We start from the raw sequence: 10,505 nt of genomic DNA on the forward strand, positions 1-10,505 counted from the left end.
CACAGTGAACATCATACCCAGTAGTTGATTTTTCAGGTGGCTTCTGGTATATGCATCACCCACACAGTGAACATCATACCCAGTAGTTGATTTTTTAGCTTTCGCCCTTCTCCCACCCCACTCCACTGTGGAATTGTCAGTGTCTGTTATTTTCATCTTTATGTCCATAATGTACCCATTGTTTAGCTCCCATTTATAAATGAGAGCATGTAGTGTTTAATTTTAGGTAGAAGGGCAGAAAGGGATCACCTTACTGGCTGGGCTGATTGATCCTAATTGCTCAGGGGAAAGCTGGATCGCTGCTACTCAACAGAGGTAAATAGGACGATGTCTGGAGCCCAGGAGCTCCCCCGGAGCATGTCTTGTTACTCCAGGGAATCTCTTGCTTCTTTTATGTCTGGTAGTTTCAGTCAATGGAAAATTGAAACACCCAATAAAGAAGAGCACTGAGGACCTGGATTGCGCAGAAATGGAGGCTTGACTCAACTGTAAAGTGAAGAACAGCATCCAGCAGAGGTGCTGGCAGAGGGTGAGGGGAACATGGGATGGGTGGTAGAAGAAGGCAGCTGTGATTACCAAACTTGGCTTTGGTGAGTAACTATAGAATCAAAGAGTCTCGATGTTCTATTTAACTGTTTCCTCCCTATCCCTGCCTTTTTCTCTAACCACCTTACATGAGTAACACTGGGAGTGACTTTTAAAAGTTTCAGATAGGAGTATGATTACAATGACCTAATGTGATGATTCAGAATTTCACCTGTGAGAGAGAACACAAATGTCTTACCCCAGAAAGAATATGGACCTCAGGGTCAAGAGGCATGGACTATGCTGGATAATTTCCAGTTACCTTTCCAAATCCATTCTCCATGCTTCTCTCCTGGCTGTCTGCCCAGGAAGCTGACCTGCATCTGTGGGCTTCCTTGCTTCTGGCTTCTGGTTGCCCTTGGCTTCTGAGTTTGGCCGAGGGGAGTAGTGAAAGGAACTTGGAGAATGGGAAGTGTCATGTCAGGTTCAAATCAGCGTACTTGTGCTAACTTGAATGGGAGTTGGGGTGAGGAAAGAGGTTTCACAGTGACTCAGTGGCCAATTAGAAGCTTACAAATTCATGGCTTATTGCAAGGCTTTCATACACTAGCAATCATGCAAATATATTTTGCAGGGTGTTAGAGAGAGGTGGTTGTCGTTGCTCTTTTCCCGGTAGGGCTCCTGGTGGTGATGCCAGATAGAAAAGAGGACTGAGTTCTCATGAGCAGAGCTTCTACAGGCATCTCGCCATGGTCAGTTTCTTTGTGGTTTTTATGGCCCTGTGCAGGAGTATCCATAGTCATGATCTCAGCAGCTTTTGGCTTTGCTTTCTTGACCACAGCACGTATATATAACATTATCCCCTCAGATGCATATGTGTATCACTTTGAGGGGTCAGCAATTTCACTGCAGGCTGAGTCACTTGTCACAGGTGACTCCATTTTAAAACAACTAGGATCACAAAACATTATACATTATTTATGTATTAAGAAGAAAATGAGGTCAGGGTATTTACAGTTAGGTGCTACGTAATGACATTTCAGTCTGCACAGGTGATGGTGGCTCCATAAGATTGTAACGCCATATTTTTACTATATTCTTTCTATACTTAGATATGTTTAAATACACAAATCATTACTATTCTGTTACATTTGCCTGAAGTATTCAGTATAGTATCATGCTGCACAGATTTGTACAGGAGCAATAGACTGTACAATATAGCCTAGGTGTGTAGTAGGCTGTGCCACCTAGATTTGTGTAAATTCACTCTATGATGTTTGCACTGTGAAACGTCATTAAGCCATGCATGACTGTATTCCCTGGTTCCTTTCCTATGGGGTCACTGCAGGCTATTTTTCTTGATGAAGTTCACAACTCCTATTAGGTAGCCTTGTTCACAAAATTCTCTCTCTCTCTGGGTTCTAATAACCTCCTCTTGTCCTTTCAGGTCTAGGGATGGCCAGAGTTATACCCCACTTTTAGTAGCCTGAGGTTCTGTACTATGCCTTGGGATTTCCCTGTACTCTACCCATATCTTTATAAATAACTCCTTCCTTACATTTACCTCCAATTGCCACATTTGAACATGTCATCTGTTTTTTGTTAGGACCCCAATTGACACAGCATGGCTCCCAAGTTGGTCCAAACAGACTAGAAAGACTTTAGTAGTTGTCAGGGAGCCATTCCTTTTTCTACAAGATGTGAATGACTGAGCACACAGTTCTGTCTGACACGGGCAGCCCTCTTATGACCTTGGAGAAACCTGGCCTTAAGTTATGAATTAAACTTAAGGCCAGAGAGAATTTTTTAAAATGCTGGTCTTTGCTCACCTCATAGAATTATCAGGTCAACAACTCTGATAATTAATAATTTTGGACTTCCAATTATGTAACCTAGTAAATATTTTTATTGCTTTAGCCACTTTGAATAGGATTTTTCAAGTTTTGAAGCTGAAAATAACTTAAATTAATAGACTCTTATAAGTATACATATGAGGTCAAGGGTAAACACATTAACATTTTTAATAGCCCATACAAAATTGCTTTCCAAAAAGTCTGCAATGATTCACACGGACATTCATGTGGTGAGTGAATCTATTTTCTCACACTATGGCCTACCATCTTTTTAATTTGTGCCTTCCTGATGGGTGGAAACTGAATCTCAGTATTACTTGGATTTGCATCTTGCTAATTACCAGTGTGGTTTACTGTAATTACTTATATTTATTGGACATTTATATTTTCTACTCAGTGAAATACTTTTTACGTCAATTGCTCATTTTCCTATGGAATTATTTGCACTTTTCCTGCTGCTTAGTAAGAATTATTTATAAACTGTGGATATTAATTATTTGTTAGATGTGTTGCAGATATCTTATCTTGGGTAGTCTGTCTTTTTAAATTCATTTCATGATGTGTTTTGTCCAAATTTCTAAAATTTGGGTGACATTAAATTTATCATCTTTTTTTTTTTTTTTCATGGATTTTGCACTTTGTGTGATTTGGGGCAAAGAAGGCTAAGGGTTCTCTGTCATTTGGTTCTTTGTCTAGGAATTTTAAACTCTAAGCATTTAACCTAGACCCCTTCCTCAGGTCTGAGCATCACTTAGGCAGAGAACCCCTCACCCACGACTCATATCTGGAGATAAGTCCCGTAAAAACTCTCCTTTGAGACCCTAGGTTCTTTTGTTCCCTTTTGTTTCCTTCCTATAGTTGTTACTATCCGGGATACCACATCAATCCCTTAATCTTCTTTGGCCTTCCAACACATATGTATCTAGTTCCTTTTATTCACTTCCCTTTGTTTGCAATTCCTAGCATGGATTCTGCTTTCAGAGGGATCCCAATTGGAAACTCAGGCTTAAGGGGTGTCAAATGATGGGGATTTTGGATGCTGTTTTGTGATGAACATCCCAAGAAAGGAAATATGTTGACTGATGTGTAATGGAGGGGATCTTTAACAGGGCAGAGGAGACTCAAGTGAGGTGGTGTTGGCTCAGGTTGACTTCGAACATAAGTGCACCTGACATTACCACACTCTCTCCTGGGGTCACAGAAACACTGGAAGCCATAAATGATAGAATTGGGGCTATGGCAGGAAAGGATCATGTTCTTCCAAGGCCAAAAAGGAGATGAGGGTGAAAAGTAAGAGATATTGAGTCAGGAGACTCTTTGCAGGGCTGGGAAGGAAGGTTCTGTCTCATTCTTTGTGCTTTTCTTCCTTACAGATGGGTAAACCTGAAGCTGTTAGTGCTTCAGGTCTGTCTCCTAAAACTCACTTCACTCTAGTAGTTAACTTGTACCTCAGTAAATTTTTAGGCTTGGCTACAGAAAATAGAATGAAGTATATAAACAAGATACAAAAATAACAATTACCACTGATCAGGAACCTAGAAATGTCCTGAATTAATAGGGCAGAAGGTGGGGGATAAGTTGGCATCTGGGGCTCAGATTTGGGAGAAATCACTGCCCACCTCTTTACTTCCTTAGGCAGTTCCGGAATCCACTGCATTTTGAGGGTGCCTGAGACCAGGATTGCCTCAGTTAAAAGACCAGTCTACATAGTCCCTGTGGCTCCCCATGTGGATGGAGCTGAAAGAGTGTTAGGTAGGGGAGCTCTACTGCCTGGCTCTCCATTTAGGTGTGGCCTTAGGTGGGGTAGTTGAGAAATGCCATAGGGACCTTGCCTGAGATGTGTGGCTAATTTGGCTCTTACAGGATGCCTTTAGCCTGACTGCAGAGGGAAAGGCTCCCAGTCCCAGGAGGTGGAATCCCTGACATGAGAGTGCCTGGCATTTCCAGTTCTAGCTCCAGAATGACATGAAAGGAGAGCTGAACTCCAGGGAAGTCCCTTAGTTTCCTCTTTATGAGAAACCTAGGATCTGTCATCAACCTCATTTCCTTGTGGTTGATTTTGTGTGGGTTGGCTCAACACTTATTTCTCAGGACACCCGGATGGGTCATACTTGTGCTAATTCTGTGATTTTCCTCCGAGCCTCACAGGATCTTCTGGTAGGAGGAGCTGGTTTTCTTTCATGTCATACGTTTCTCATGCCCCACCCAGGAAGCTGGGGCCTCCCTCTCTGCTCATCCAGATAAATGATCCAGGCTCCGTTAGAGCCCATCACTGCCCTTGGAAGCTGCTGCAGCCACATTTCGGTCCCCTGGACTGTAGATAAAGGCCCTTTTTGCCAGGTATAGTCAATAGCTGGAAAGCCTCTTCTCCAGCCCTCTGGAGTCTTTCCTCTCGTCTGTGCTTTGGGGCTTAACGAAGGGAAGGGCCACATCAGGCTGGCTCTGTGCCTTGTCCCGTGTGGGGCTGCTTCTCACTGGGGAGTTGCTGGGATCCTGGCAGACTGGCCCTGGCATGGGACCCTCCCCTGCTCCTAGGCAAAAACAATGCCCAAGAAGGGGTGGAGGCTTCAGAGAAGAGATAGCATGGGGGCATCAGGTGTCTGTGGGTTATTCAAAGTCAAATTTTATGCCTGACCTTTCAGACTCCTAGCGGAGACACTATCATCCTATCTGGATCTCCAGGTGGAGGAAAATTCTACCTGCTCTGCCTTTGCTGATGCTTCCTTCAAGTTTTGTCCCAGATGTGGCTCAGAACTTCTTGACCAGAGCTTCATGTCAGGCTAGGTCTCCCAGCTCCCTGTCTAGAATGAGGGCCTGAGGAGCTAGTGTCCTGGAAGGTCTCGGAAACATCTCCTGTGGTTCATCTCTCCTATGTCTGCCTTCACAGGTGCTGAGACAACCACACTATGAGAGGCACTCCAGGAAACCCTGCCGGTGGAGGAAGGGTCATCTCTCAGTCAAGTGAATCATGTGCTGTTGGGATGGGGCTCTGGAGGCTTAGACCCTCTGCACTCACGCTAATCTCCTGTGGAAGCCCCAGCCTTCTCTCTCCTCTCTGTGCACTGCCCTTCCCACCTGGTGCTGCTCACCTATCACTGGACCCTGGGCTTCTGGAGGGTGGGAGCTATTGCTTAGTCACTGCTCCAGCTCCAGTCCCCAGCATCGGGCCAAGCACAGAATAGGCACAAAAGAGGGTAGCTGGGCCTTGGCACACAGGTTCTGTGAGACTACCCATTGCCCTCTATCTTGATAGTTTGCCCTCTCAACCCAGTGACTTCCCTTGGTAGCCCTTGCCTTCCTCACCAGAGCTCACAACTTCACTAGAAAGAAAGGCTGGGCTGGTGGGTGATGTGAGTGTTGCCAGCTTGGGGATGAAAACCCCACACCTTCCTTACATAATGGCCTGGGTTAGATACTTTTCTCCTGGGTCTAGTAAAGCAGCCTTGATTATAATATTTCTTCATTTTTTTCTCTATCCCAAAATCAGTGCGTACACCTATTACTGGGACTGTTAATGATTTGAATCAGCAAGTGTGGACCCTTCAGGGTCAGATCCTTGTGGCAGTTCCACGAAGTGACAGTGTGACCCCAGGTGAGTGGTCACCCTGTGTCTGCCCCACTGTTTGCACTGCTGTGACTGGGAAGCTGGCACCAGCCTTTTGTAAAAGTGTGACTTTACAATGGGGCCTACCTAGAGTGAGGAGAATTTAACACCTAATAGGAAAGAGAAGTCAGGGAGAACTTTGTGTTCCACTAAGATGAAGAAGGCAGAGATGGTGGAGGAGCCTCTTAGGGAATAGGAAAGCTGCTTTCAGTCATCTGAAGCCCTGTCTTATGGAAGAGGAATAGCTTGTTCTCATGACTTCAAGGTATCCTAAAATGACTAAATGGGTGAATACCACAGAAAGGCAGGTTTCAGGATCACATTGTGAAAAACTTGCAAAAAGGGCCGAGCTCTCCAAGAATCAGAGGGGCTGCTTGGTGTAGGAGCTCCCCATCTCCATGTGCTCAAGCAGAGGTGTGAGAATCTCAAGAGCATACTCTGCTGTCTGCTTAGCTCTCTGTGTTTGCTCATTTACTAGGGCACTGATTGGCACATGGTATGAATGAATGAATGAAAGAAGAATGAATATGGAGGTTGGCCATTTGGTGGGTCTAGTTGGGATTACACTCTTCGGCTCTCTTCCAGATCCACTTGAGGATACTGCCTTGCTAAATCAAATAATCTTTTCTGACTTCAAAAGGAAACTGATACCATCTCTCCTCTTATCTTTACAGTCACTGTCGCTGTTATCACATGCAAGTATCCAGAGGCTCTTGACCAAAGCAGAGGGGATCCCATTTATTTGGGAATCCAGAATCCAGAAATGTGTTTGTATTGTGAGAAGGTTGGAGGACAGCCCACGTTGCAGCTAAAAGTGAGTAACTAAGACAATATTTAAAAAGCCTTTTCTTTTAGAAGTGTTTGGTTGAATACCTAATTTTAGTATTAAAAAAGAAATAGTCTCATTTTCCTAAGCATATTTATTCCCAGCCTCTTTTAAGTTATGTGCATGCAATACACTTTTCTTTATATCCTGGCTGTCAGTAGTTGAGATCCTTATAAAACTCAAAGAAGTCTTCATCTGATGCTCTGAACAGGGAACATTTAGAGAGGGTTGACATTTCACATTTAGCATGTTGTTTAACAACTTTTCACAAGCCAACCCTGACTTTCAGGAAGTGAAATGAAAATGGTTGCCTTTTTCTGAAGATCCACAGTCTAGAAACAGAACCACTGCTCTTTTGACAGGTGCCATCTCAGCGGCATCACTGGAAAGTCCAGAGTGCCTGACACACTGGTAACCAATGATTGAGGGTCAGGTCCTAACAGATGTCTGGGCTTAAGGGAGTTAAATCTATGCTGAAAGATGGAAAGGGAGAAGAGGACATAAAACAAATTTGTTTTCTATACCACAAGGCTTTTGTGCCAAGGTGGCCATGTGTGTCAAAGTCAGAGAATCCCTCCTCCTGGGAGCCAAGAGGAACTCTCTCAAAACTAGAAGGGAAAGGCATCTTCCCCACATCGATCCAGCTTTGGAGACATTCTATTAGTGACATATGCCCCTTCCCCCAAAACAACAATGAAGTGTTCTGTGTGCTAACAACATAGCTTAAAAAAAAGTAAAACAAAAGCTGCATTTCTATAAAACTTGATAAAAAATAGTATTTCAAACTGTACAGTCACCAGAAGTACACAGTTATCAAAAATGCACACACTACACTTGGCATCTGCAGCAGCTTCAGCTTTCTGTGCCTGCCCTGTTTTGGCGTCTCCATTTTCTGCAGGGTTATTCCCCTCCTTGCCAGCATCAGCTTTTCCCTTTTTCCCTTTGGGTACCTTCTCTCCCTTCTTTGCAGGGGCATTTTTAGGCTTGGGCTCTGGATTTGGAGGAGCAGGTTTAGCAGGCAACTTTGCGGATCCTCTCTGTGGTTCATCCTTCACCTTGGCTTACCTCCTTTAGCATCCCCTTCAGCCTTTCTCTTGGGCATGGTGGTGGCGACCCTGAGGGGATGTACGCACTGGGTGCGGGATGCAGCAGCTTACGGGTTTTGGTCAGTCTGGGGGCCGTTCTGGCCTTTTCTTCACACTGCTCCGTCTTTCTTAACCTTTGATATATTCTTGGCCATCATTTCTTCGAGTGTATTCTCACCCTTATTTTCCTTTTGGAATTCCTATTCATCCATCATTGAAAGTTATGGATCTCACTTCAATATCTCACGATATCTCATCTAATTTTTTATACTTTCTATCCCTTCATTGCTTTTTAAAATTTTGGCATTGCATCTGGAAGAATTTCTTGCTTTGCTCTGCCAGCTCATGGTTACATTTTCAGTGTTGTCCCTTCTGGAAATCATCCTTTTATAGCATTTCCTGAAATTTCAATCTTTACTGTTTCACTCCCAAGCTCTCTGGTTTGTTCTTCTTTTATTTTTTTAATGACTGCTTGTCCTTGTTCCACAAACTTCAGTTTAATTCAATTTGATTCAACTCAAGCCAATTCAATTAAGCACATGAATGGGCACTTCCTGTCCTCTAGCACTGCATAGATGCTTGAGATACAGCTGTGCACAGAATGCAAAGAACCCTGACCACATGGGGCTTGGATTCTAGTGAAAGGAGAGAAATGGCAAACAATAAATGTAATAGTAGCTAAATTTGTGCTGTGTTAGAGGTCTTTACCTCTCCTAGAAAAATAAAAATGGTTAAAGCAGGATAGATAGACCAGCAGTACCAGGAACACAGGAAGGGTCAGGATGCAGTGGTGAATACTGCAATAGGCATCATTGCCTAGGTGAGATGTTAGCAGGGAGTAGAAAGAGCTAGAGAAGTTAGTCAGCAGCTGTCTAGTAAGGGCACGTCCCAGGACCAGTGAGGACAGGTGTGCAGGCTTGAACCGAGGAATGAGTCCAGAGAGACAAAGGCAGACATGAAAGGCTTGTCCTTTTCAAGGACTCAGCCTTGCAATCTGAGTGAAACGGGAAATACCAGAATGTTTTGAACAGAGGAATAGTGTGAAGGGGCTTAGGTCTAAAAAGGATCTCTCTGGATGCTTGTTGATCTTAGACTGTGGCAGGAAAAGGTGAAAGTCCATCAGGAGACTATGAGGTGATCTAGGTATGATTTGATGGGCCAGGACATAGCAGCAGAGGTGGGGAGAAGTGAGCCAGATTCTGGTAGTATTTTAAGTGGAGGAAACAGGACTGTGAGTGTGATCAATAAGGTCAGGACTGAGAAGGACATTTTCTACTTTGTCCTATCAGCTAAGTCACTCTAATGTTGTGCCTTTGTTCTCAGATAGGGACTAAGAATTGACCATTGTGTTTGGCAATGTGTAGGTCTTTGGGAACCTTGGCAGGAGCAGTATTGGTGCTCTAGTGGGGGCAAAAGCCTGGATGGAGTAAGTTTAAAGAGAGAAATTGCAAGAAAGAAATCAGAGACAGCAGATATAGACAGCAATTGCAAGAAGTTTTCTGCAAAGGGGAACTGGCGGCGGTAGTGGGTAAGCAAAGTAGTTATTTTGTTTAAGATGGTAGAAATGACAGCATTATATGCTGATGGAAATGACTAAGAAGAGCAAGCAAAATTAATGGAGCACAAGAGAACAGGGAGAACGGCTAGAGGGATGTCCTTAAGTTGCAAGTGCAGATGGGACCTTTCACCCAGTACTCCTAAAGCGGGGAGGTGCAGATGTGGGTGCCATGTGCCGGGAGCCCATGTTATGGGGTGGTTTGTACAAGTCTTCTTCCAGTTTTCTCAGTGGGTAGGAAGTTGAAGGTGATAATGGAGGAGGTATGGAAATTTCAAAGGAGAAAGCATTCTTCCGTTTATTAAACAGCAAATCTCTGTTGAGTAGAATGCTGGGGGCTTTCCTCTGTGTTGAGGAATACAGTGATGAACAAGTCTAACAATCATTCTGGGATTGATAAATAAATATGTTAAGTTTAGATAGCAATTGGTGCTAGTGAAGAAAATAATGCAGGAATGTGATCGCAATGAGTGGGAGTGGGGGATTCCAAACCGATTTTGGCTAGGATGGAATGTCCAGTGAAGCTCTCCCCAAGGAGGAGACCCAGGTGTTGGGGAGAAGCCGGCCATGGGAAGATGAGGGGCTGGTGTGAGGTGCAGGGAGAGTAAGTGCCAGGACCCTGGCTGGGAACAGCATGGTGTCTTGGAAGGCAAAGAAGAAGACAGGTGTTGTGGGGGCAGAATGAGCATGCAGGAGAGTGGTAAAAGGGCAGGGCAGCAGGTAGGCAGGAGCTGGGTGGCGTAGACCCTGTGGGCTTTGCTGAGGAGTTTCACTGTAATAACAATAGAAAATCATGCAAAAGGGTATCATAACCTTATTTATTTACTTCAGTTTAAAGTTCGCTTACCTGCCTTGTGGAGAATGATTATTAGAGAACAGAGTAGGTTCAAGGAGAACTTTTAAAAGGTCACCCTAATTGTCCAGGTGAGAGAATGATGGCCGGGATTGAGGTTGACGTTGTATGTGGAGTGCAAGAAGTGACTCAATTCAGGAAATATTTTGGTATTTTGGAAATAGAGTCCACAGGCCTTGCTCCTGGGTTAGATGTTAGGGGGCG

General features: G+C 44.2%; 1 protein-coding gene across 2 annotated transcripts in view; it reads left to right on the forward strand.

Annotated features, from left to right (window-relative positions):
• Positions 1-4,659: 4,659 nt before the first annotated feature.
• The window catches only part of IL36G (interleukin 36, gamma), a 7,573-nt gene continuing 1,727 nt past the window's right edge, over positions 4,660-10,505 (forward strand). The window contains exons 1-4 of one of the 2 annotated variants that reach the window (XM_011959475.1): positions 4,660-4,718; positions 5,266-5,339; positions 5,866-5,970; positions 6,657-6,796. In XM_011959475.1, coding sequence (XP_011814865.1) covers positions 5,285-5,339; positions 5,866-5,970; positions 6,657-6,796 — 300 coding nt within the window. In that variant the 5' untranslated portion in view covers positions 4,660-4,718; positions 5,266-5,284. The remainder of the gene's footprint in view (positions 4,719-5,265; positions 5,340-5,865; positions 5,971-6,656; positions 6,797-10,505) is intronic. The other variant, XM_011959476.1, reaches the window with a different exon arrangement.

The sequence above is a fragment of the Colobus angolensis genome, unplaced genomic scaffold (assembly GCF_000951035.1).
Source record: "Colobus angolensis palliatus isolate OR3802 unplaced genomic scaffold, Cang.pa_1.0 Scaffold498, whole genome shotgun sequence".
NCBI lineage: Eukaryota > Metazoa > Chordata > Mammalia > Primates > Cercopithecidae > Colobus > Colobus angolensis.